The sequence below is a fragment of the Pongo abelii genome, chromosome 8 (assembly GCF_028885655.2).
Source record: "Pongo abelii isolate AG06213 chromosome 8, NHGRI_mPonAbe1-v2.0_pri, whole genome shotgun sequence".
NCBI classification, from domain to species: Eukaryota; Metazoa; Chordata; class Mammalia; order Primates; family Hominidae; genus Pongo; species Pongo abelii.
Window position 1 is genome coordinate 140391702 of NC_071993.2, and position 26314 is coordinate 140418015.

The 26314-nt window shown below is 59.9% G+C and overlaps 1 protein-coding gene across 2 annotated transcripts in view; it reads left to right on the plus strand.

The window, feature by feature from the left end:
• Nucleotides 1–26314, plus strand: part of KNDC1 (kinase non-catalytic C-lobe domain containing 1) — a 70141-nt gene that overhangs the window by 33909 nt on the left and 9918 nt on the right. For both annotated transcript variants that reach the window (XM_054523094.2, XM_024253726.3), the window contains exons 10-26: nucleotides 5357–5515; nucleotides 7124–7201; nucleotides 7745–7838; nucleotides 8412–8574; nucleotides 8654–9342; nucleotides 9534–9678; nucleotides 10480–10565; nucleotides 11555–11952; nucleotides 16883–16976; nucleotides 17054–17151; nucleotides 17335–17549; nucleotides 20950–21063; nucleotides 21775–21922; nucleotides 22031–22210; nucleotides 23020–23226; nucleotides 23965–24047; nucleotides 24292–24442. In XM_054523094.2, coding sequence (XP_054379069.1) covers nucleotides 5357–5515; nucleotides 7124–7201; nucleotides 7745–7838; nucleotides 8412–8574; nucleotides 8654–9342; nucleotides 9534–9678; nucleotides 10480–10565; nucleotides 11555–11952; nucleotides 16883–16976; nucleotides 17054–17151; nucleotides 17335–17549; nucleotides 20950–21063; nucleotides 21775–21922; nucleotides 22031–22210; nucleotides 23020–23226; nucleotides 23965–24047; nucleotides 24292–24442 — 3102 coding nt within the window. The remainder of the gene's footprint in view (nucleotides 1–5356; nucleotides 5516–7123; nucleotides 7202–7744; nucleotides 7839–8411; nucleotides 8575–8653; nucleotides 9343–9533; nucleotides 9679–10479; nucleotides 10566–11554; nucleotides 11953–16882; nucleotides 16977–17053; nucleotides 17152–17334; nucleotides 17550–20949; nucleotides 21064–21774; nucleotides 21923–22030; nucleotides 22211–23019; nucleotides 23227–23964; nucleotides 24048–24291; nucleotides 24443–26314) is intronic.

A 26314-nucleotide genomic window follows, 5' to 3' on the forward strand; every position in this document is an offset into this window, starting at 1 on the left:
CCTGCACACTGCAAAAAACAAGCACCAGGCCACCTGCAGGGGGAGGAGACGGCAGCCGGCGAGGGGCCTCTGGACCAAGGAACAAGGCAGCCGTGAGTGCCCTGGGTTTTCCTTCTGCCTCACATATTGAGACTTGGAGGTAAAGAACCTGGCGACCGGGAAAAACCAGTGGGCACACACTAAAACCCATGCTTTTTCATCTTTTGGGGATGTTGTCTAGAGAAACTCAGAATGGTCCACCATTTGCTGCCAAACCATCGAAGGCTTTCCTGCAGTCCAGCCTGTAACGAAAAGAGGCTGTCCCGAACGCCAACAATAGATCATTCACCTTTACACCAAGAAGGCTGGGAAGCACCGTCATCTGCAGGTGGCCCAGGCCGACCTCAGGGGGTTGGTGCTGTGAGACCTGAAGCTCTTATGAGATTGTCTCAAACAAAAACCGCGTCCATGAGGCTGCAGTGGCTCTGTGTGCACTGTGCGTGTTCCTGTAGGATCCAGTGCTTTCCCCTTCAAGGAACGAAAATCGCTGGGAAAGTGTTGAGGCACAAGCACAGAGTCAGAAAACTAAAGAAAAAACGAAGCTTTTTTTAGTAATAAAAAAGCATTTAAGCCCCAACAGGCCGGGCACGGTGACTCACGCCTGTAATTCCAGCAATTTGTAATTCCACCAATTTGAGAGGCCGAGGCGGGCAGATCACTTGAGTCCAGGAATTCAAGACCAGCCTGGGCAACATGGTGAAACCCCATCTCTACTAAAAATACAAAAATTAGCCAGATGTGGTGGCGCACGCCTGTAATCCCAGCCAGGTGTGGTGGCGCACGCCTGTAATCCCAGCCAGGTGTGGTGGGGCACGCCTGTAATCCCAGCCAGGTGTGGTGGGGCACGCCTGTAATCCCAGCCAGGTGTGGTGGTACAGGCCTGTAATCCCAGCTACTCAGGAGGCTGAGGTGGGAGGATTGTTTGAACCCAGGAGGTTGCAGTGAGCCAAGATCATGCTACTACACTCCAGCCTGGATGACAGAACGAGACCCTGTCTCAAAAAAATAAATAAATAAATACCCCAATAGGGCCAGGTGTGGTGGCTCACACCTGTAATCCCAGCACTTTGGGAGGCCAAGGCAGGCGGATCACCTGATGTTAAGAGTTTGAGACCACCCTGGCCAACATGGTGAAACCACATCTCTACTAAAAATACAAAAATTAGCCAGGGGTGGTGGTGTGCACCTATAATCCCAGCTACTTGGGAGGCTGAAGCAGGAGAATCTCTTGAACCTAGGAGGCAGAGGTTGCAGTGAGCAAAGATGGTACCACTGCACTCCAGCCTGGTTGACAGAGTGAGACTCAGTCTCAAAAAAATAAGTAGATAAAACAAATGCCCCAACAAAAGCCTGGGTCTGTAATCAGAGGACCAGGGAGGACCAGGATGCGTTTACACCCCCTGCTCTGCACCAACCAAACCCCACGGGAGCACTGTGGCCCCGCCCAGCAAGGGCCGAGCCTGGAGCCTGGACTCATCCTCGTGAGACTGCAGAGAAGTGCCCAGTGCCCGCCCTGGCCCCAGGTGGCCTCAGAGAAAGTGAGCAGGAGCCAGGACCTTCCTTCCCTGCAGTGTGTCCTGCAAGGACAGCTGGAAATCATGGTTGAAAGGAATTGGAGACCGCACCAGCAAGTGGAAATGCATCCCATGCTCACAGACGGGCAGGATCAGTGTTCATAAAATGGCTACACTGCCCAAAGCAATCCGCAGACTCAATGCTATTGCTATCAAACTACCAATGTCATTTTTCACAGAATTAGAGGAAACTATTCTAAAATTCATATGGAACCAAAAAAGAGCTGAAATAGCCAAAGCAATTTTAAGTGAAAAGAACAAAGCCAGAGACATCACGTTACCCAACTTCAAACTATACTACAAGACCACAGTAACCCAAACAGCATGGCACTGGTACAAAAACAGACACAAAGACCAATGGAAGAGAATAGAGAGCCCAGAAATAAGGCTGCACGCCTACAACCATCTGATCTTTGACAGAGCTGACAAAATCAAGCAATGGGGAAGGACTCATGATACCAAGAATCAGGAAGATGTCAAACTGAATGAAAAAAGGCAACCAATGATACCAACCTGGAGATGACAGAAATGTTAAAAGTGACTTTAAAATTTTTAAAGCAACCATCATAAAAATGGTTCATTGGGCAATTGCAAACGTGCTTGAAACAAATGAAAAAGTTTCAGCAAAAAATAGAAAGTTTCAACCAAGAAATAGAAAAGAAAAAGAAAAAGCTAATGGAAATTTTAGAGCTGATTTTTTAAAAAACTCAGTGAATGGGCTTAATAGCAGAATAGAGAGAGCAGAGGAAAGAATTGGTGAAATGGAGACAATAGAAATTACACAGTTTGGACAACAAAGAGAAAATAGACCAAAAGAACTGAACAGAGCCTGAGAAGCTTGTGGAACTATAATAAAAGATCTAATATCCATGTCATCAAAATCCTGCAAAGAGAAGAGAAGGAGGGTAGAGTATAAAAAGTACTCAAAGAAATAATGGCTGAAAACTTCCAAATTATGGCAAGACACATAAGCCTACAGATTTAAGAAGGTGAGAAAACCCCAAACATGATCAATGCAAAGAAATCCACACCAGGACACATCATAGTCAAACCTCTGAATACTAACCCTCCCCTCTCCGAAAAAATAAAAATAAAAAACAAAAAGAAGAGAAACAGCAGGTTACATATATACATATGGGGGGAAAAACAGTTCAAATGATCAGATTTTTCATCAGTAACTGTAGAGGAAGTGCATAGCATTTTTTTAAGTGCTGAAAGAACTTTCAACCCAGAAACCTATTTCCAGCAAAAATATCATTCAGAAATTAAGGAAACAAGCTGGTTGTGGTGGCTCAGGCCTGTAATCCCAACACTTTGGGTGGCTGAGGCAGGTGGATTACCTGAGGTCAGGAGTTTGAGACCAGCCTGGCCAAGATGGCGAAATCCTGTCTCTACTAAAAATACAAAAATTTGCCAGGCGTGGTGGTGGGTGCCTGTAATCCCAGCTACTTGGGAGGCTGAGGCAGGAGAATCACTGGAACCTGGGAGGTGGAGGCTGCAGTGAGCCCAGATACAGCCATTGCACTCTAGCCAGGGCAACAAGAGCGAGACCCTGTCTCTTAAATAAATAAAGGAGGAAGAAGGAAGAAAGAAGAGAAGGAAGGAAGAAGAACAAGAAGAAGGAAAAAGGAGAAGGAAGGAGGAAGAGAAGAAGAAAGGAAGAAGATTGACAGAGTAATGTTTAGAAACATGACCTAACCATGTACTGTCTACCAGAAACTCACTTCAAATAAAACAATATAAGTAGGTTGAAAGTTAAAAGAGTTGAAAAAGATACATTATGAAAATGATAAAAAGCAGAAGTGACTGCATTAATATCAGGTCAAGTGTACTTCAGAGCAAAGAAAATTACCAGAGATAAAGAGGGACATTCTATAACAATAAAGGGTCAATCCACCAAGAAGACATAGCAATCCTAAACGTATATGCACCAAATAACAGAGCTGCAGAATATGTGAAGCAAAACTGATAGAATTAATAGAGAAACAGATGAATCCACAATTATAGTTGGAGATGCCAGTTTCCCTCTCTGAACACTTGACAGAACAATCAGACTGTAAACCAGTAAAAATATGAAGGAACTCAACAACACCGTCAATCAACACGGCTGGATCAACATTTAAAGGACACTCCACCCAACAACAGCAGAATCCACATTCTTCTCAGTTGCCCCACTGACTATACACCAAGCTAGACCAAATCCTGAGCCATAACGCAAACCTCAACAAATTTAAAAGAATTTAAGTCATACAAATGTGTTCTCTGACCACAGTAACAAAAATAAAAGGGAAATTTTCCAAATACTTGGAAACGAAACAACACATTCTAAATACTCTGTGTCAAAGAGAAAATTTCAAGGAAATTTTAAAAACATATAGAACTGAGTGAAAATGAAAATGCAGCATATGGTGAACCAGGATTTTTGTGCCAATGGCGATGTGCTGGCTGAGATATTGGACTATAGTTCTGCAAGCTGCTACTGTTGTGGAAACTGGGTACAAAGTACATGAGCTCTCTCTATATTATTTATTAAAACTATGTCAATCTACAATTATCACAAAATAAAAGGTTAATTTTTTAAAAGTGTAAAAAGTGCTCAAAATGGGTAATTTCCTACTTATCTGACTCTAGTTGGCTGTTACTATGCTCGTGGGGCTGTCTGCATCTGCTGTGCCTGGATGGTGGAAACTCTGTAAAGGGGAGCTGCCTCTTCCCAGCTCCACACTCAAGGGCACTGCATTGGTAGCCGGAAGTCAGCCACATGGGAGTACTTACACCAGGGAAAGCAGCAAATGCTACAAATGTCTTGTTCTGTTGACTCTCTGGACTTACTGAAGTGACGAAGAGCACGTGGATAATGTGATTAAACTTAAAAGTGTGTCATGTCTGTAGCCGCTCCATTGAGAATAGCCCAAAAGGTGGAGCACATGGTCTTACGATATCAACCACGATCATCTGATTCAGCAAAGACGTCGCTCAGAGGGGTGCCCCGGATTCCAGCATGGGTCTGTCCTGCTTCACTTCCATCTCATTTACTGAAATGAATGAAAACATCAACCAACACTCATGTCATAAGCACTCGTGTATTGCGGTGGACTGTGGATGAACGTGGGTAAAAATCAATGAAAGCCTTCAGTGAGAATCGACTGGCTCTGTGGAACTTACAAAACGTGCATTAAATGGTGCGCTGCGCATCCCTTACATCAGCGACGTGCCGAATGAACTCAGTTTGCACACAGGCGGTGCGTTCACTCGGAGAGCCAGTTGCTAGCCATGTAGCAGCACGGCACCAGTCAGGGGGCTCCCGGGAGTGGGCACCAGTCAGGGGGCTCCCGGGAGTGGGCACCACTTGGGGGGCTCCTGGGAGCGGGCACCAGTCGGGGGCTCCCAGGTCCATGAGGTGGGTGGTGTGCCGGCCAGTTCTCCTCAAATCCTCAAGCTGCTGCCTTCGTGAGGAGAGCAGAAGGCGAGAAAGTCCGGTTGAGGCTTCCAACTCTCTGGTGTTTAAAACGCAGACAGAACCACAGGGGAGAGTTCGACCTGCAGCTTCCTGGACCATGACTTGGAGGCGGATGCGGGGGTCCAGGGTGGGGCCCGACATGCTGAGGAGGGTTCCTGAGGGGAGCCCCTCTGGGGGAGCAGTGCCTGGGTGCCCCTCAAGGTGACTGAGGTGGGCAGGTCGGCTGGGCACGGCGACCCACAGCCCTGTGGTCGACACCACTATTCTCTCCCCACCCGCCCAGGCCTCTGTGTACTGTGTGGCCGCCGTCCTGTGGACCGCAGCCAAGTTCAGCATCCCCCGCAACCACAAGCTGGCCCTGCCACGCAGGCTCAAGACCCTCCTCCTGGACATGGCCAGGCGCAGCGCCCCGGAGCGGCCGTCCGTGGCTGAGGCCATCAAGGTAACCACACCATGGTCATGGCCCCAGCCCAGGGTCCAAGGACTGTGGGCAGTGGCCACCCTCACTGAACCGGGGGTGGAGGAGCACGGGCTGCCAGTGTCCAGGTGATGAGGCCACCAGGTCTGTTTCTAGACGTTGGCCAGGTGATGAGGCCACCAGGTCTGTTTCTAGGTCCCTGTTTCTAGACGTGAGCCCAGTGATGAGGCCACCAGGTCTGTTTCTAGGCCCCTGTTTCTAGAAGTCAGCCAGGTGATGAGGCCACCAGGTCTGTTTCTAGACGTCGGCCAGGTGATGAGGCCACCAGGTCTGTTTCTAGACGTCGGCCCGGTGATGAGGCCACCAGGTCTGTTTCTAGGCTCCTGTTTCTAGACGTCGGCCCGGTGATGAGGCCACCAGGTCTGTTTCTAGACGTCGGCCCGGTGATGAGGCCACCAGGTCTGTTTCTAGGCTCCTGTTTCTAGACGTCGGCCCAGTGATGAGGCCACCAGGTCTGTTTCTAGGTCCCTGTTTCTGGACGTCGGCCCGGCCATCTCGTGGGGAAGAGAGTGGGTCTTGTGTCATGGCCACATCCATGTGGGTGGACAGCATGGGCGTCTCTGCTGCTCCCCACCACGTCCATTCCTCCTGCAGAGCCTGCTCTCTCCAGCTTGTCCAAGAGGCCAGGGCAGGGGGCAAGGAGTGTCCTGTGACCACGTGCAGACTCCTGCTCTTAGGCCCTGATGGAGGGGAGCAGAGAGAGGCCTCCACAACCCACCCCCCACCCCGAACCCCCACCTCTTCTGAGGATCCCACCAGCCCCGCCCCTCCCTGCCTGGTCTCCCTGCTGGACTCAGGTTTTGGGGCTGGGTTCTAATGTACTCCTGCCGGGACCTGCACCCGCACCCAGCAGGGGGACCAGCAGGTGGGGCAGGAGCCTCCTGGGGAGGAGCCGAGCCGGGTGTGGGTGATCAGGAGGACCTCCTGGGGAGGAGCCGAGCCGGGTGTGGGTAATCAGGAGGACCTCCTGGGGAAGAGCCGTGTCTGGGGGAGCGGTGACGGCCATGGGGTTGGGGACCTGGGTCCAGCCGTCTCCGCCTCGACTGCTCTGTGGCCTTGGGCGGGTTGCTGGGACCTTCTGGGCCTCTCAGGCCTCCTCTGCCGTGGGAGGATGAGATCTAGACACGGCTGGACGTCTGCTAAGCAGTGAAAGCAGATTTTATTCAGTAACTACTGAGAGCTGGGGAAGCTGAGTTCAGTTCCCACGTGCACAAGGCCTGGGCTTGTAACAAAGGGAGGACAGGAGTGGCAGGGGGCAGGGAGCATGGGGCTCAGGCGAACGTGACCAAAGGCTGCCAGTGTCCAGGCAACGAGGCCACCAGGTCTGTGGCCAACGTTGGGTTTGGGATTCTGCCCTCCCAAGGAGCCTGGGGGACAGTGGCCGACTGTGAGCCCTTTTCAGGAAATGCTCTAAGAAAGGCTTGTCCTGGGCCTGTAGTTGGGTGTCGGTGAGAACAAACAGGAAACCCTCCTGGCAGCCCTGAGCTTTTTCAGATAGGGACCCAGTGACATGGGGATGGTGCAGCCGTGGTTGAGGCCTGTCGGGACGTGCGAACTGTCTCCTCCCTCCAGGTGTGCGGCAGCTACCTCCTGCAACGAGGCATGGACAGCCGGAAAATCCTTGCCCACCTCAGAGCTTCCATCTGCCAGGTGGGCTAGAACAGCCGGGCCGCCTCCTCCCCCGCCGCTCTTAGCTTCCTCCTACCTGGACGCGCTTGCCCTTGCCTGGCCGCTCCCGGCAGCCCCACACCCGGGTCTCTGTTGACCACCGAGCTGTGGGGGGGTGCGTCTGGGGGTGCAGGGAGACACTCGAGTCCCATCTCCTGAAGGCCCCGCAGTGGCCCCCAGGGACCCAGATCAGGATCGGGGCAGGGTCCCAAGGATGGCGGCCCAGCACCCACCCCGGGCGCAGAGAGCTTTGGGAGTGTGGGCCCTGAGTTTCAGGTGGTGCCGGCATCTCCCACTCCCCGGAACCCACGGAAACCTGGCTGGATTGGGAGGCAAAGGAGCCCTAACGGCTCCCTCTCCAGGCAGAGCCGCTACAGAACTTGGGCCCTGCGGCCGCCATGCCTGGCTCCTCCCCAGCAGGAAGCTCCACGGCACTGGTGGGTGGGTGGGGGACGCCCTGTGGGTGTTGCCGGCGCTGGCAGAGCTCCATGGTCACCTGGCCCAGGGCTGTCGCCTCCTCCCCAGGTGTACCAGGAGGAAGAGACCATCAGCCTCCAAAACGCCTTCTCGGTGGTTGAACTGAAGCCCAGTGTGGCACCAGCCCCAGAGCCCAGCCCAGGTGGGGCCCTGACCAGTCCCTGCTGCCCCACTGGCCCCTGCACCCGACACCACCTCTGCATGGACAGACACAGCTGGGCACCTCCCGGAAACCCGGGCAGCAAGTCCAGAGCTCGGCCAACATGGCCCACGCAGCCCAGCCTTCCTGCCCCTGTCAGCCCCCATCTCCCAAAGCTCCCAGTCCCTCAGGCCCCAGCTCCAGGTTCTCACTCCCATCTCCCAGCAGCTGGACCTCCCAAGCCCACATCTGGAGACCCCCCAGAGTCCACACAGAGCCCACCCCACCCCCGTACTGAGCCCTCCTCAGCAGACCCCTCTAAGGCTTCTGGTGGGGCCCGGTCTTTCTGGCCTGTCCCCGCCTGCTGGCCCTCCCCCAAGCACCAGTCTCACCCACCCTCCTGTTCCGGGGCCCAGCACAGAGGAAGCCACCAGGGCCATGCAGGAGGGGACGCGGCGCCACGCACTGGGTGGGATGAGCACTGGGTGGGATGAGCACTGGGTGGGATGAGCCGGTGGTGCGGCACGTGCTGGGGCCACTCCGCCCGCCTGCACCCTCAGCCCCCCGGGTCCCCAGGCTTCCTGCCGGTGAACAGCGACACCGGGCTTGTGGCTGTGCCAGGGCCTGTGCCCGGCCAGCACCCCTGCGGTGAAGAAGCCACCCAGCTGCCTGCAGCGTTCACCTCCGAGGCCACGCACTTCAAGCCCATTGTCCTCGCGCAGGACACAAGTGTGGCCAGGTGAGCATCGTCCCCCACACCCCGGAGCTGCTGGGTCCCGGGCGCAGGCAGCCCCTCCTGAGCTCTGCTCCTCCCGTAGGGACCAGCCTGCCTTGGCCCAGGAGGAGTCCGAGGAGAGGGGCGGCCAGAGGGAGGGAGAAGGTGAGGAGAAGCTCTCCCCGGAGGCCCACGCTGGGTCCCCCAGCCTGAAGACACCTGACGGGCCTGTGCCTGGTCCAGGGCCACAGGGAGCAGCCCCAGAGCTTCTTGGGGAGTCAGTGCAGCGTGACTCAGCCCAGGGCTGCCCCTGCCCTCCACCCCGGACCCCAGCAAACCAGCCAGAGGGGGCCTCATCGGCAGCTCCCAGCTCTCCAGTCCCCGCCCTGCCCACAAAGGCATCTGCGCTGCCCGAAGAGCAAGGGCCGGCTGGGCAGATCCCACCTGGAGTCACTTCCGGGGGCCTCAGGCCCGACACCCTGGGGCCCACCACAGCCCACTACGGCCCACGCCACCCACCCAAGCCCCCCCGAAGCAAGGCCACCGAGCGCCCGGGCCAGGAGCCACAGGGCCCCGGGGCCACCCCTGCCGGGGAACGTGATGACCAGAGCCCAGACAGTGTCCCAGAGAGGCCACGGCCCACAGACCGGAGGCTCTGTCTGCCCTGCGTGGACGCCTCGCCACTCCCAGGGAGGACGGCCTGCCCGTCGCTGCAGGAGGCCACGCGCCTCATCCAGGAGGAATTTGCCTTCGATGGCTACCTGGACAATGGGCTGGAGGCTCTGATCATGGGTACGTGGGGGCCGCAGACGCCCCAGAGGAGGCCTGGGCCAGGCAGAGCCCCACAGGGGACTCGGAGCTGCCCCGCACCCGTCCCCCAGCCCCCCAGCCGAGATCAGCCTTGTCCGTTTCATCAGCCACAAGGGAACCAGACGAATGGCCCTGCCACCGTCTCACTTGTCTCCATCGTTTTGCAAAACCAGGGGAGTACATCTTCGCCTTGAAAGATCTCACCTTTGCCACTTTCTGTGGCGCCATTTCCGAGAAGTTCTGTGACCTGTACTGGGATGAGAAGTTGCTGCAGAACCTCTTTAAAGTGGTCAACGGGCAGGCGTCGCCCTCCCCAAGGTGGGTGCCCAGGTCGGCCCTGCATCCCCGCCCCTCCCTGACGCCCACTGTGCCCGGGCTCTGCTGCCCTGACCTGGGCCCAGCCTTCCCCTCCCAACCCTCGGCTTCCGTCTCACCGCTTCCGTCTCGCTGCTTCCGTCTCGCTGCCATCTCCAGAGGGGCCACTCTTGGTGAAGACGGGTGGGGGTCCCAGCAGCCCCTCCTTGGGCCTGACGCCTACTCACAGCTTTCCCATCGGGCCTGGGTTTCTTCTGGAGGAAGAAAGGGCTTTCAGGGAATATGAGGCAGGGGCTCTCCGGGAGGCTGCAGGGGGCTTGGGCAGTAGTGGCCACAGGGCTCCCTGCTCAGAGGGACCAGTGTGAGGGCCCCAAGGAGGAGAAGAGACCCCCAAACGGGCGGCCCTAGACCCCGCAGGGCCCAGCACTGAGCTGTGTTGGGTGGGGCAGCGGCCACCCCACATTGCCTTGCTCACAGCTCCACGCGGTGCCAGCAGCCCGGGCAGCTCCTCCGCTTGTGTGTGGAGTAAACACAGCTGTGAGCAAGTGCACCCACCCCAGCCCCGGCCTCCTCGGCCCCGCAGCACTGAGAGGCTGCTCCAGAGTCCCCCCAGGGACCCCAAGCAGTGAATGACCCAGGGATCCCGTCGGCTGCTGTGCCCCTTAGTGACCGAGAGGGATGAGCTCCTGCCGCCTCCAGCGACAGCTCCACATAGACGTGTGGGCCTGTGGGCCTGGCCCTATGGAGACTGAGGCCTCCTCCCAGTGGGCAGAGGTGGGGACTGACCTGCATTCTCGTTGTCAGCACGGCCAAGGAGGCTGGGTCACAGCTCGAGGGCAGCCAGAGCCCCCGCTCCCCGTCCAGCAAGAGGCCCTCGCTGCACCGCCTGGGTAAGTGCTGGGTGGGCCCCGCGTCAGGAGCTCTGCAGGGCGGCTCCTCTGTGCTCTCTGCAATTCGGGGGGCGCCCCAGGGTCCCGGCAGCCTCAGACTGCACTGCTCCAGCGGCGCTGCCTTTGCCCCAGGGGTGCCCAGCCAAAGGTCATCCTTTCCTGGGGGCGAGCAGGAGCCCAGGGCCTTGGAAGTGGGGGTCCTCTGTCACCGGCCACTGGGACAGTGGGAGCCACCGGGAGCCAGGTGGGATCCGCTCTTCAAGCAGAGGGGGGCCTGTGAGCCGGGGCTTTGATGACAAGGCAGAAGCGGGCTTGCTGCCAAAAGACCCTGGGGCTGGGCTCCTGGCTTGGTAGCCCTGGGATCCCAGGGCACATGAATGCCAGGCTGGGGACGTCCCAGCGTCCTGCCAGCAGGCTTGGTGTTAGGGACAAGGTGGTGGCGGTGGTCACCCTCAGGCTGTCCATGGTCATGGCCGGGCTTGGTGATGGCCCCAGTTCCTATTCCGACAAGTCGGAGACCAGGCAGGCAGGCTGAGGCATGAGGCCCATGCACTCCTGGATGGCAGGAAAGCCCTGCACAGGGGAAGCTTCCGCAGGGACAGAGCTGGGGACCACTTTTTAAATTCCAGAAGAAAAGAGGAGAGCGTGAGGGGGCAGAGGGACACAGTCCTGATAGCGGAGCCAGCGAGGACAGGGCCCGGCCCCACCCCAGGGGCAAGTACAAGTTTGGAAGCAATGAGGGCGTAGAGAGGGGCTCCATCTGGGGAGAGGCCTCTCTCTGGAAAACCCGGCCCCATGCGGCAGTTCAGGGTCCCAGCATCTACCCTGCACTGGGAAGCGGCAGCCGTGCCCGGGGGGCGCCCATGGTGGGTGGGTGCAAGAGAGAAAGGCGTCGGGCGTGTAAGCACCACCGGCCTCCCATTAACAGCCTGCCCAGGCTCTGCCCACAGGAGCCGCTGTCCACGTAACCCGCATCTCTTTCTTTCAAGGAAAAGAGAAGCCAGCCATGGCCAGAACCAGCAGCAGGGCCCCCTGCTCACCCACCTCAGTGTCGGATGTGGACTCGGACGCACTGTCACGGGGAAACTTTGAGGTGGGGTTTCGGCCTCAGAGGTCCGTAAAAGCCGAGAGAGCACAGCAGCCTGAGGCTGGCGAGGACAGACGGCCAGCTGGCGGGGCCTCAGACGTGGAGGCAGTGACCCGACTGGCCAGGTCCAAGGGGGTTGGCCCAGCCTTGTCCCCCGGCCCAGCCGGATTCCAGAGCTGCAGCCCCGGCTGGTGCAGCGCCTTCTACGAGGCCGACTGCTTCGGGGCCGACGTCCACAACTATGTGAAGGACCTGGGGCGGCAGCAGGCGGACGGGGCCCTGCCCGACGCCCAGAGCCCGGTGAGTCCCAGGCCTCGGCACTGCAGGGTGGGGCAGGGGGTCTCCTTCCAGCAGAGCTTCCTGGTCACTGCAGGTGACAGATGGCACCGTGTGCCCAGAGCCCCCACCAGGGTGACGCTGGTCCTGGTGCCCCCACCCCGTGGCCGTCAAGATGGTCAGGGCCCCCTCCCCGGGCTGAGCTCCACGTCTGGGGACAGGCTCGTCTGCACTGGTGCCTCTGGTGGCTCCACGTCTGGGGACAGGGAAGGGCTTTTCTCTCATGGTCGCCGGGGCGATGGGTTCACAGGAGGCCCCTCCATGCTCGTGACCAGGTTGCATTCGGCCGTGTCTCCCATAGGGCAGGCGTAGCCTCCGGGCCCTTGGGCAGCGTTGCTCTGCGGGGAAAGAAAACACCAGAAACGCCTGCCCAGCAAGTCCAGGCTGGGCCTGGTCACTGCAGCCTGGTCCGGGCTTTCTGGCCAGCGGTGCCATCCTGAGTCAGGAGCAGCTGCAACTCCTCCCTGGCCAGCAGGGAGAGGAGGTCTTAGACTGGGGAGTCCTGGGTGCAGGAGAGGCCTGCAGAGCTCTGGACGCAAGGTGGAGCTGGTGACCCACAGCCCCGACCTGGGCTGCAGCCTCGAGAGCCCCAGGACTCCAGGGTGGATGACAGGAGGGGCCCAGTGGCCATCAGCTCCGGGAACCTCTCCCACCACCGTCTGCCTCGAGCCGAGCCGCCGTTGGAAGCCTCCCCCAGCCTCTGGGCATCGGAGCCCTTCCTGGGGCTCCTCCTCGCTCATCTCCTGCCGCCTCCCGGCCTGCACTTTATGACTCGGTCCAGAACATGACCCGGTGTCTCTTCAGGGCAGGTGAGGGGACAGGAGTTAAGCTCTGTGAAGCGTTCACTTCATTTCAGCTTCTGGACCACGTGAAAGACCCGCATGGTGCTACAGCCTCCGCACCTGCATCTCCGACACCCCACACAGGGCCTCAGGGGGCTTCGAGGACGCAGGCCTCCCCTGGGGCTGGGGAGAGCAAAGGGTGGCCGGGACAGCAGACACCAAACGACCCGGCCCCCAAACGCACGGCATCCCCCAGGGAGCACTCAGCCCCCAAACGCACGGCGTCCAGCAGAGAGCACTCGGCCCCCAAACGCACAGAGTCCAGCAGGGAGCACTCGGCCCCCAAATGCAGAGAGTCCAACAGGGAGCACTTGGCCCCCAAACTCACGGAGTCCAGCAGGGAGCACCCGGCCCCCAAACGCACGGAGTCCAGCAGGGAGCACCCGGCCCCCAAACTCACGGAGTCCAGCAGGGAGCACTCGGCCCCCAAACTCACGGAGTCCAGCAGGGAGCACTCGGCCCCCAAACGCACGGAGTCCAGCAGGGAGCACCCGGCCCCCAAACGCACGGAGTCCAGCAGGGAGCACCCGGCCCCCAAACGCACAGCGTCCAGCAGGGAGCACTCGGCCCCCAAACGCACGGAGTCCAGCAGGGAGCACTCGGCCCCCAAACGCACGGAGTCCAGCAGGGAGGACTCGGCCCCAAATGCACAGTGTCCTGGGGAGGACTTGGCCCCCAAATGCCCAGCATCCTGTAGGGAGCACTCGGCCCCCAAATGCACAGCATCCGGCCCATGGCCACAGCCTCACGTTTCTCTTGGAGGAACTACTGTGTCTGTTTCAAAACAGGAGGCTCAGAAACACAGCAAGGGCAAAAACCACCTGGAGACAGATTTTCACATCTGCAGCCCAAAATGCACACAGTGCAGCCAGGGCCATTCTCTGGGGCAGCCGGAGCAGCCGGTGGGCATTTCCTCCCTTCGGCGCTGACCCCCACCTACCGGTGCCGGCCGTGTGTGCTGGGCTCAGCACTGCGGATGCTCTGGGGCTGTGGAGCCGGCATCCGTGTCTCCTGCTGTTAAAACAAGCGTGGCTCCCAGCGTCAGGGTGGACAGCACTGGTGTGGGTTCCTCCCCTGTCTGTCTGCTCCGGTGAAGCCTGGCCTCGTGTTTCCCTCCTCACCACCCCACATGTGGTGTGGATTTTAGTTCCCATGGACTTATTAAAGTCAGTCAAGACCGTCCTTCTCGAGTCTGCCTGTGGTTCCCGCGTGAGGAGCGCCCCTGACGGACATCGAGTCTGACTGTGAACGGAGGCTGTGGAGGTGCCGGCCCGAGACGCGTGTGCGTGAGCTGCACTCCACCCAGGCGGTCATTGGGCTCGCAGGCACCCGCCTCCAGGTTCCCAGATGCCTCGGGGTACACAGACCTTTCCCAGGAGATTTTCTCGACATCAGCACCTCTGCAAATGCATGGGGGTGAGAGGGCTGGATGGAGCCTGGTGCGGGTGACCTCCGGGGGCCGGACGAGGGCCCCATGCTGCAGCCCATGGGGGAACGTGGCCACCACCATCCTCAGAAGCCAGGACCAGGTGCCCCGGCAGCAGAACACAGCTCCATGGGGGCACCTACATTTACCAACCTTGACCTGCCCAGCCCGGTAGGTCCTTCCTTGATGATGGAATGTTCTAGACGCTGTCCACGGGGTAGCCAACAGCCACGTGTGGCTACTGAGCTCTGGAAACGTGGCCCACGTGACCGAGGACCTGACGTTTTAATTTCACTGCACTTCAGGCAGCTCAGCATGGGAGGTGGGGTCGCACTTGGCTGGGTGGCAGCGGGATCCAGAGGGCTTGGGAACCTGGCTTAGTGGCCGAGGTTCTGCAGAGGGCCTGGTCTTTACGCAGCTGGGACACTGCCCACACTGCCGTAGCTGGGAGCCTGGCCCTCCGTGGCACCGCCACTGCCGCTGCTGAACCCGTGCGTGGGAGAAGACAGCACAGGGACCCCGTCTCCATGGAACCACCAGACAGAGCGGATTCAAGTAGTTAAATAGAAATGTCGCCTGCATTTTTTTATTTTGCAAAAAACATTCAAAAATAAACACTGTCAACAGCAGAGTCACTGGCGGCTGACAAGGCAAGGGGGTGACTGTGTGGATCTGAGCCAACTGCACTTCACAAAAGGAAGCCTGGTGGACGGGCTCGCGGATGAGCCCCTCGGGGCGGTCGCTTCGGGCCCTGGGCACGTGAACCCCTCACAGGAGGCCGCGGGCCGAGGGCTGCTGCGCCTCTCGCCTCTCGCCTCTCGCCTCTCGCCTCTGCCCCCAGCCAGATGCCCCTGCCCCGTGGCACCTCACAGTCCCCCTGAAGACCTGCTGCTCAAGGCCCAGCTCCTATGGACCCCCAGGGCTTCCCAGACCCCTCACCCCAGAATCACCACCCTCCTCAGTACTGGGCCAAGCCCCATGGGTGCAGGAGGAGGCTGTATCTGCCCCTGTACCCCTGGAGGGAAGAGCCATCTCTGGGGTCACTGCCCTGGCAGCCCATCCTCAGGGCGCCCCTCCTCCAGCCTCTATGCCCGTGTGCCTGTCCCGCAGGACGAAAGGAGTGCTCAGACGAGGGGCTGCCCGGCCAGGCGTGGGAGGCGTCCTGGGACAATGCGGCGCCCTCTCCCTGAATGTAGTCCCGTCCAGGGAGGCGCTCAGCCCCAACTGGTGTCTGCATGAAGCAGCACCCAGCGGACCTCGCTCCCGGCTTCTGCAGTCCAGGGACAGAGCCCGGCAGCCCTCGCCCCCAGCTCCTGCAGTGAGGACCTGCCCGTCTGGCCTCAGTCCTGCTTCCCTCATGGAGACAGCCCTGGGGATAAGGTCCCCGGCTCCATCTTGCAGGCAGGAACTCAGACTCGGGAGGTTCCGGAGAATCACACCCGGGCGTGCACTCACATTCACACTCACACTCACACTCTACGGAGCAGCTAAGGGCTGGGGCAAACCCTGCGGCCGCTGCCCAGCAAACCGCGATGGTCCAGCCAGTGGGTTCCCGGGAGGAGGGTTTTGGCGGGGCTCGTCTACACGGGCCAGCTAGAATCCGCATCATTGGGCTTCTTTAAGTTTAAAAGAAAGGCAAGGCTGGTGCATTGTCTCACACCTGTAATCCCAGCACTTTGGGAGGCTGAGATGGGAGAACTGCTTGAACCCAGGGAGTTGGAGGTTGCAGTGAGTTGTGATCGCGCCACCGCACTCCAGCCTGAGTGACAGAGCAAGACCTCATCTCAAAAAATAAAAAATTAAATTAAAAAGTCAATAAAAATAAAAAACGGTTGGATGTGGTGGCTTACACCTGTAATCCCGGCACTCTGGGAGGCCGAGGTGGGCCAATCACCTGAAGTCGGGAGTTCGAGACCAGCCTGACCGACATGGAGAAACCCCATCTCTACCAAAAATACAAAATTAGCTGGGTATGGTGGTGCATGCCTGTAATCCCAGCTACTCGGGAGGTTGAGGCAGGAGAATCACTTGAACCTGGGAGGCAGAGGTTGTGGTGAGCTGAGATTGTGCCATTGCACTCCAGCCTGGGCAACAAGAGAAAAACCCCGTCTCAAAAATAATAATAATAACTAAATTAAAAATAAAAAGGCAGACACCTGAAGACACACGGGATGCACGTTGGGGAGGTCACGCTGCCACCCCCTTCCCCCAGCCCCGCCCACAATGTGGGCCCCCAAGTGCAGAGGTGGCACAGCCCTGCTTGGGCAGGAGGGCCTGGTGCTGACTTGGGTGGGGTCTGGTTCCCCTGAGGGCCCAAGGTGGTGGTCACACAGCAGTCTCCTGAGCATCCTCCACAAGGGCCTGACTGTGGGTGAGGCGCGCAGGTGGCAGTCAGCCCCAAGCTGGGCACTGCCCTGTGAGCCTGGGGGCAGCCCAGGGCCCCCCAGACTACACTGCCCAGGCCGGGGCTGGCCTCGCTGGCTGAGTGGGCCTCTGTCTCCATGGGACCCTGCCCTGCAGCTGATCTCCAAGGCCGGGGAGGCCCCGGTGGGGTGGGACCTGGCCCTGGATGAGGCTGATGTGTGTTGGGGCTGCCTGGGGCTTAGGCGCTGTGTTTCGTCCCCAGGAGCTGGAACAGCAGCTCATGATGGAGAAAAGAAACTACCGCAAGACCTTGAAGTTCTACCAGAAACTCTTACAGAAGGAAAAGAGGAACAAAGGTAAGGCCCGCGTGGGCACAGATCTGAGACCCCGGCCGCAGGCAGCCCGGCCCCCACCCACTCTGCTCCGCCCACAGGTTCTGACGTCAAGACCATGCTGTCCAAGCTGAAAGGGCAGCTGGAAGAAATGAAATCCAGGGTGCAGTTCCTCAGCTTGGTCAAGAAGTATCTGCAGGCAAGTGGGCTCCAGACCCCGCTCTGCCCCATGAGGCAGTAGCTTCAGACGGGCCTCCCACTGTTGGACGCTGTAAATCTGTCCATGTTAAGTCATAAAAGGGGCCCTGATTTGAGGGTCCAACGCCAGGAAGCCCTGGGGCGAGGGGCAGAGTGACCAAGCGCCCGTGTCCCGCTCCGGCAGGTCATGTACGCGGAACGCTGGGGCCTGGAGCCCTGCGCCCTCCCGGTGATTGTGAACATCGCGGCGGCACCCTGTGACACGCTGGACTTCAGCCCCCTGGACGAGTCCTCCTCGCTCATCTTCTACAACGTCAACAAGCACCCGGGCGGCCGGCAGAAGGCCCGCATCCTGCAGGCCGGCACGCCGCTGGGGCTCATGGCCTACCTGTACTCCAGGTGCGTCGGGAGAAAAGCTCACCCGGAAAAGGAGACGTAGCCCTGGGTGCTGAGAAGAGGTGCGGAACGTGCCCTCGCCGCTCAGCTGGGCTGGTTTGCACTTTTTAGTTTAGAGAAATGTTTAATCGGGGTTTAGGCCAATGTGCACTAGGTGCCGCCGGCAGCTTTGCAGAGCCCTGGCCAGAGTGGCCTCCGCCGCCTGTGGGCCTGGGCACCGGGTCTCAGGGTGTGCCTGGTGGTCCCCAGAGGTGCTGCGGAACCCGCCCTACATAATTAACATACGGAATGGCTTCCAAAAATAACACGCATGGGCAGCTCGGCGATGTGGCCTGGACTCCATCCAACTCACCGAGTCAGAACACCCGGGGTAATTAGCTCCAGGGACGGGTGAGGCTGGGTGTTTCTGCAGCCCCTCCACTCGGTGTGCACACTGGCTCAGGAGACCCCTGATCCGTAAACGCTGGTGTGCGTACGTACGCCTGCAGCAGGGAGGAGCCGCCGGGCCCACTCACCTCCACCGGGGCCACAGGGCTAGACCCCCGGCCGCCCCACCAGCCCCCTCGGCCCTTCACCCACTCTGGCCTGCATGGGCCCCTGGGCTGCACCCTGTTCTCAGGCACTGGGAGCTGCAGCAGGCTCTGGACCCACTGGTCTGACCGGCTCCCAGAGAGGCCACCCTGCCAGTGACTGGGGCCAACCCCATGTTGGCTTATGAGACCCTTATGACACCACCTTGGAGCCCCAAGGGTCCTGTCTGAGCAGAGGCCATGGGGCCCAGCAAAGGACGCCAAGGAGGACAGCAGGGAGTCAGGGCTCTCAGCAGCCAGTGGGGACAGGGAGGCCCCCAGAGAGGGATGGCGGCCACCCCCAACCCCGTTACCCCAAGGACCCTCTAGAGAGGGACATGCCCCCCCCAACCCCGTTACCCCCAAGGACCTTCTAGAGAGGGACGGCGGCCCCACCCCCCCGACCCCGTTATCCCAAGGACCCTCTAGAGAGGGACGTGGCACCCCCCCAACCCCGTTACCCCCAAGGACCCTCTAGAGAGGGACGGCAGCCCCACCCCCGACCCCGTTCTCCCAAGGTGAGCTGCCCCTGGTCACATGGGGTCAGCTACTAGCCAGGGGTCCAGGCTGACCCTCGGACCTAGTTCTCAGCCTCCTCATCTGCAAGACAGGCATGGCCCACACCCACCATAGGGTCTCTGTGCTGTTGCGGGAGACGTCCGTGTGCGTGACTGTGCACGTGTGCAGTGTGGTGTGTTCTTGGTGTGTGTGCATATGTGGTGTCTCCGGGTAATGTGTGATGTGCTTTATTGTACATGTGTAGTACACAAATGTGATGTGTATTTAGGCTTGTATGGACTGTGTGATGTGTGTGGTGTATGTGCTGATGGGATTGTCTGGCATGTGAGCACACGTGTGTGTGGCGTGGGGTATAATGTGACGTGTGTGCACGTGTGTGCTGTGTGGTTGTGGGATATTGTGTGGTGTAGGTACATGTGTGCGGTTGTGAGGTATAGTGTGACGTGTGTGCATGTGTGGGGTGGTGTGTGGCTTGTGTGCCCATGTATGGTGTGTGATGTGGAGTATTGTGTGGTGTGTGTGGTGTGTGTTTGGGTATTGCGTGGCATGTGTGCATGTGTGTATGGCATGGGGTGTAGTGTGGCGTGTACACGTGTGTGGTTGGGTTTTGTGTGGTGTGTATGCACGTGTGGTGTGTGGTATGGGGTAGTGTGTTTGTGGTGTGTGGCATGGAGTATAGTGTGGTGAGTATGTGGTGTGTGGCGTGGGGTATAGTGCAGTGTGTGTGTGGTGTGTGGTGTGGGGTATAGTGTGTCTATGTGGTGTGTGACATGGGGTATAGTGTGGTGTGTGTGCACATGTGTGGTGTGCGGTGTGGGGTATAGTGTGTGTGCACATGTGGCGTGAGGTATAGTGTGGCATGTGTGCACGTGTGATCTGTGGTGTGGGTAGTGTGTGGTGTGGGGTATAGTTTGTGTGCACGTATGTGTGGTGTGGGGTATAGTGTGGCTTGTGTGCACGTGTGTGGTGTGCGTGTCTGGTTGTGGAGTTCCGTGTGGCTTGTGTGCACATGTGTGGTGTGCGTGTCTGGTTGTGGAGTTCCGTGTGGCTTGTGTGCACGTGTGTGGTGTGCATGTCTGGTTGTGGGGTTCTGTGTGGCTTGTGTGCACGTGTGTGGTGTACACATCTGGTTGTGGAGTTCTGTGTGCATGTCTGGTTGTGGCGTTCTGTGTGGCTTTGTCCACATGTGTGGTGTACGCGTCTGGTTGTGGAGTTCTGTGTGGCTTGTGTGCACATGTGTGGTGTGTGTCTGGTTGTGGAGTTCTGTGTGGCTTGTGTGCACGTGTGTGGTGTGCGTGTCTGTGGTTGTGGAGTTTGCAGCTTGCACGGCGTGAGTGTGAGTGCTGTGCTTCCATGGAAGGAGCGTCTCCAGGCCGTGATGTGGTCACGAGGGGCTTCCCCGCTCTGTGGACCTGGTGGGCGTCACCTTTGCAGGGCAGCCTGGGGCTGGGGCTGTGGCCACCTGTGTCCTCAGCCCCCAGGTGAGCGGGTGACCAGGCCCCTTGTTCCAGGGCCGTGCCGTCTCCTGCCTGAGACCCCTCCAGGGTGGGAGAAGGCCTTGCCGGGCCTCTGCTTCCTGACCGTGGCCGTCGGGCTCCCAGGACAGTCCCAGACCGGCAGGCGGGGCCCTGGTCAGTGTCTCCTGAGGGTGGCCCAGTTTCACCCAGTGAAGACCCAGAACCTTTGAGCGTGCAGCATTGTGCCCAGTCCCGAGGCACCGGCTCCCTCAGCTTCCCGAGCTAATGGGTCCTGCGAGTGGAGACGCCACAAGGTCCTGCACAGGCTACGTTCAGAAAGGCCCTGGTGTTCAGCAGGGCACAGTGGCTCACGCCTGTCATCCCAGCACTTTTGGAGGCCGAGACAGGCAGATCACCCGAGGTCGGGAGTTCGAGACCAGCCTGGGAAACATGGTGAAACCCCATCTCTACTAAAATACAAAAATTAGCCGGGCGTGGTGGGCACCTGTAGTCCCAGCTACTCGGGAGGCTAAGGCAGGAGAATTGCTTGAACCCAGGAGGCGGAGATCGCACCACTGCACTCCAGCCTGGGCAACAAGAGTGAAACTCTGCCAAAAAAAAAACAAAAAAAAGGCCCTGGTGCTGGAAGGCTGGGAAGTAGTTGAGAATTTCAAATGAAACTTGAAAGTTGAGGGTTATCCATGTCCCCCCTTTAATTTCTCCGGGGATTCTCCTGACGGTGATACACAAAGAAAATGCACACACACATACAGTCACACCCCCCACCCGAACACTAGCCGAGCCCTGGGGTGAGGCCACCCCGCCCCTCACCACCGCCCGCCCCGCCCCACCCCACAGTGACGCCTTCCTGGAGGGCTACGTGCAGCAGTTCCTCTACACCTTCCGCTACTTCTGCACACCCCACGACTTCCTGCACTTTCTCCTCGACCGCATCAACAGCACGCTGACCAGGTACCACACTCCACAGCTCCACGCCCGCCAGAGCTTCCCCCGGGGTAGGGTGAGCGCCCATGGGTCTGGTTTAGCCCCCATGAAGAACGAGGTGGTCCCTAGTGACCCAAGGGGGTGAGGGGCCAGGGAAGTCTGGTTGGAGGTCTGGCTGGAGGTGGGGGACACACAGGGATGCAGAGAAAGCAGCTGGGGCAGGAGGGCGGTGGCCTGGGCACCTGGGAGCTCTGGGAGGGGACCTGGGGGAGTCGGGGTCTCTTCCTGCTGACCCGGGAGGAAAGCGGACAGCAGGTGAGCAGGCGGTGAGAGCCAGAAGGTCAGCTGAGGGAAGGGGGAGCACCAAGCGGAGGGTCCTGCCAGCCCCCAGCCTCCCTCGATACCCATGGCCAGCACCTGGCATCAGGAGAGGGGTGGTGGGCCGAGGGGGGGGGAGCTCTGCCTCTCTCCGGGCTGACCTGCTGCCCCCCCAGGACACGCCATGCACCACCTTGCCCCCACACGCCCAGGCTGGGCACCTCCCTGGCACCTCAGGCCATCAGCCAGCCAGCTCCTGCCTTGGGGGAGGGACCCACAGAAGACTCCCAGCCCCCTAAGCCCCCTGCACACGTGGAGCCTGGTCCCATCCTGCTTTTCCGGGAGAGCCGCACGCAGCCCCTGGGCCTCTGCCCCCGACTCCCACATCCTGGCAGCTCAGCAGCTCCCCTGCGTCTCCAGGGCCCACCAGGACCCCACCTCGACCTTCAGCAAGATCTACAGGCGGAGCCTCTGCGTCCTGCAGGCCTGGGTGGAGGACTGCTACGCCGTGGACTTCCCTCGGAACAGCGGGCTGCTGGGGAAGCTGGAGGACTTCATCTCCTCCAAGGTGACGGTGGCGCCGAGCTGGGCGGCCGCACCCAAAGCTCCCACAGCGGGAGGTGCCGCCCTCCTCCGGAAGGTGGCAATGACCCCCCACCACCGTGCTTCTGCCTAGATCCTACCCCTGGACGGCTCTGCCAAGCACCTGCTGAGCCTCCTGGAGGTGGGCATGGACCGGCGGGCCGAGGGCAGCCCTCGCGGCACAGACCTGGAGAACCCCAGGGAGGCCGAGGAGGATGCCAGACCCTTCAACGCCCTCTGTAAGAGGCTCTCAGAGGACGGCATCTCCAGGAAGGTGGGGTCCTTTTCTCAGGGGAGGGCCTCCCTGGACAGGCGGATGTGGGTCCCTGAGCCCAGCCTCAAAGACGTAACTGGTGCATGCACACACATACACACAAGTGCAAATGGGCACATCTGTATATGTGCATACACATAGACGTGTGCACATACACTTGTGTGCACATACATATCTGTGCACATCACACACATCCACACGTGCACACGCGTGATCCTCACATCCACATGTGCACACGAACGTGCACCTTCACACATCCACACATGCACACTCGTGTGCACCCTCACACATTCACATGTGCACTCTCACACATATCCACACATACACGTGTGCACCCTCACGCAATCCACACATGCGCACACGTGTACCCGCACACACACACACACATGCACCCTCACATCCACATGTGCACACTCACATACCCCCTCCATGTTCCCGGTCCCAGGCAGCCCTGCTGGGCTGGCACCTCCTGCACTGTCCTGGGTGCTCAGGAGAGGAGGGTCCTGCTGTGACTCACTGACCCATGGGCCAGAGACTAAGGCGGAAGAAGCCAGTGTGGGGAGAGAAATGCCCTTTCCATTAAACCTCAGCATCCTGCCCATGGGGGACCTGCTGAAACGACCAGGACAGGCATCCTTGTGCCAGCACAGCTGTGGGTGGGCAGGCTGCTCTCTGGCTCTGGCTGGGCCAGTCTGAGGAGCACCGGGCTTGGACCTGGCCTGGTCCTCACCACCCACCCCACCTCCCTGGACCCCTGACCCGGAGGGGACACGGAGCTTGGGCCCCTCAGTGCCTGGCCTGCCCTGCAGAGCTTCCCCTGGAGGCTGCCCCGAGGCAACGGGCTGGTGCTGCCACCGCACAAGGAGCGCCCCTACACCATTGCCGCAGCCCTGCCCAAGCCCTGCTTCCTCGAGGACTTCTACGGCCCCTGTGCCAAGACCAGCGAGAAGGGGCCCTACTTCCTGACGGAGTACAGCACTCACCAGCTCTTCAGCCAGCTCACGCTGCTACAGCAGGTGAGGAGGGAGAGGATCCGCACCCAGGTCACCTGCGAGTCGGGGCCCCAGAAACACTCCGCGCCCACAGGGCCCTCAGCGGCTGCTTCCAAAGGAATAGACGGGCAGAGAAGGGGCCAGCTGCCAGGTGCGCAGGTTGGGGGTGGCTGCCAGGTGCACAGGTCCAGGTGGCTGCTGCCTCAATGGGAGGCCCAAGCAGGGGCTTGGGCCCCAGCAAACCTGAGTCCTCCTCTCCAGACCACTGCCCGCTGGGCCTGGCCCTGCCTCTGCCCAGCACTCCGGCCTCACAGGCACTAGAGGATGCCCTGAGGGTTGCATGGGGCGCTGAGTCTCTCCCCCCAGCCCCTCCACCGGAGCTGGGCCAACCCGGTTCCTTGTGCCCCACCCAGCTCCAGGGCGCTGCCCAACTTCCTCTGCCGCCACCACAGCCAGCCCTCAGGTGGCCTCTTCCCAGGTCCCTGCCATCCCGGGAGCCCACCTCACGTAGCAGGTGACAGCAGTGATGCCAACCTAGTGATCCACCTGCTGTCACGAGGGCTGCCCCGGACGCCATGAGCCCCTGGGGGCCAAGCACATGGGGAGCCCTGCGGCCGATCCCTGTGGACTGTTGGGTGGGTGTTGAACCTGGGTTTGCAGAGATGGCCCCCTAGAAAACCCCCACCCTCCCTGGGACCCTGCCTTGGACACAAGGCCCTAAGGAATGGAAGCCTGAATCTCTTGTTTCCATGTTCTGGGCAGGAGTTGTTTCAGAAGTGCCACCCAGTCCACTTCCTGAACTCACGGGCCCTGGGCGTCATGGACAAGAGCACCGCCATCCCCAAGTGAGCGTCCGGGGCCTCAGCTGGGAGCAGTGGTGGAGGGTCTTGGGGGCTTCCCGTAAGAGTCTTGTGGACGCCCCTGACCAGCAGGAGATGCCTGTGTCTCCAGAGACGCGAGAGAGTGGTGTCTGCCAGTCGGAGCGGCCTCGTGGCCCGACCCCAGCCCACCCTGCACCAGCAGCCCCAGGGCCGGGCAGGGCCACCTGCGCAAGTTCTGGGGGTGACGGGGGCCATATTTCTCTTCCAGAGCCAGCTCTTCTGAGTCTCTTTCAGCCAAAACCTGCAGCTTATTTCTGCCCAATTACGTTCAGGACAAGTATCTGTTACAGCTTCTAAGAAATTCGGATGACGTCAGCACCTGGGTGGCTGCAGAGATTGTGACCAGCCACACCTCCAAGGTGGGCACCCTACAGTTCCGAGGCCAACACGGGGCGTGGGGCCCGCCTACCCGGGGGTGGCAGCGCCTCCTGTAAGGCCATGGCCTGAACCCTCTCCCAATGCAGTGAACCCAACTCTGTGTCCCTTGGAGCCACACCCAACCCAAGGCTGAGGGGAGCAGGGCACAGGCTTCACTACATCGGGGGTGGGGGGCGGTCAGCCTCCCTCCCAGCTCTCCCCCAGCACTGCCTGCCACATCCACGGCCACATCCACAGCCACATCTTCGTGTGCCCAGCCACATCCCCAGCCACGTCCACATCTGCAGCCAGAGATGGCTCCCCTCAGTGGTGGGTGATCCTTGGCTGTGGGCCGCCTGGAGACCCAGGACAAACTGCACCCACCACTGCTACCACCCCTACCTGTGCTCACCACACACAGAGTCCCTCACGCACCACCCCCAGCACTGGGCTCCGCCACACACCCCACCCCACCCCAGGCCCCATCCCCTCTGTGCCTGAGCCTAGTCCCTGGGCTGGGGCTTGTGATGCCCAGCGTCCCACCCTGGGCTCCTCCTGGCCGAATGCTCATTGTGGGTTCTTAGTCTGTGGAACTCATCGGCTCCGTGGTCTGACCAAGGTCAAGGTCAAGCTCCAGCGCTGGAGCCCAGTCTCAGCCTCTTCTAGGTCCTGTGGGGCTTGGGCTGGACTGGGGGCTCCTCACCTGACCCGCCCCACCAGCTGTCAGGCAGGGCACTGTGCAGCCCCAAGAGAGTCACCTGCTTCCACCAGCTCATCCTTCACGGGGCCCACCTGCCCAGGAGGCATCAGGGTCCACAGCTTCTCAGGAGGCCACAGTCCCTCAGCCCCGGGGGTCTGCACCTTCACCCAGCGGACGCCTTCACCCAGCGGACGGACAGCCTATTACAGAGACCTCTGATCTCCTCACACCTGAGCTCAGCTGGGGCTTGGCTGTCGTGGACTGGGGTCACCAGGTCCCGCTCCAAGTAAGACTCAGGATTACAGGGCCCCTTCCCCCACAGCAGGGAGGTGGCAGCCTCGGCCCATGGGTGGACACCCACCCCCTCCTGGGCCGGAGCTCTCTGAAAGCAAACTTGAGCCCAAGGAACAGGACTCCCGGCCACGAACCCCATCACTGCCGTCCCTGCTGCTGTCCCAGAGTGGGCCGAAGGCTCTGGGGGAACCAGGAGCTGCTCGCAGCCCACCAAGGTGCAGTACCTCCCTGCCAGGTGGCAAAGCCACCTCCACGGTGGACAGAGCTTCCCTTCCTATTATTCTTTCACGCTCCTCCAAGCCCGCAGGCAACCCCGGGCCATAAACGAAGGCAGAGGCGCCGCCTTCTCTCCTCCCTTGGGGAGAATTTTCCAACTTTGGGGATTCATTGCCAGGGCACACCAGCACGGGACGTGGGAACAGGGAGCCTGGTTGCCTGTTTGCTTGGATCCATGGTTTTCACCATATCATGAGGGACGTGAAAATGCGATTTCCCTAAACCAGAGCCTTCACGCACGGCCCGTGTGGCCAGGCTTCATGAGGATGAGCACAAGGACAGGTGGCCGTCACCTGGCCAACCCGCAGTGTCCTGGGCGCACCCTCACCCCGAGCCGCCCCAGCAGGTGGAGGACCGCCCCTCCCAGCCTGAGACCCACCTCGAGCCTGCGGCGGCCCTGCCTGAGGGTCTCCAGGATGGCCGTTCGTCCTGGTCACGCGCCCATGTCCAGGTCTGCGGGGTGGGCAAGAGTCGTGCAGGCTCACACCCAGGGCTGCTGGCACCCAGCGTGGCCGGGACAGAGCTTGGCACTGCTGCCACATACCCGTTAGCAAAAGGGAGCTGCGGATCGCTCAGATCACCTCCTCACGGGAGCGGATGGACC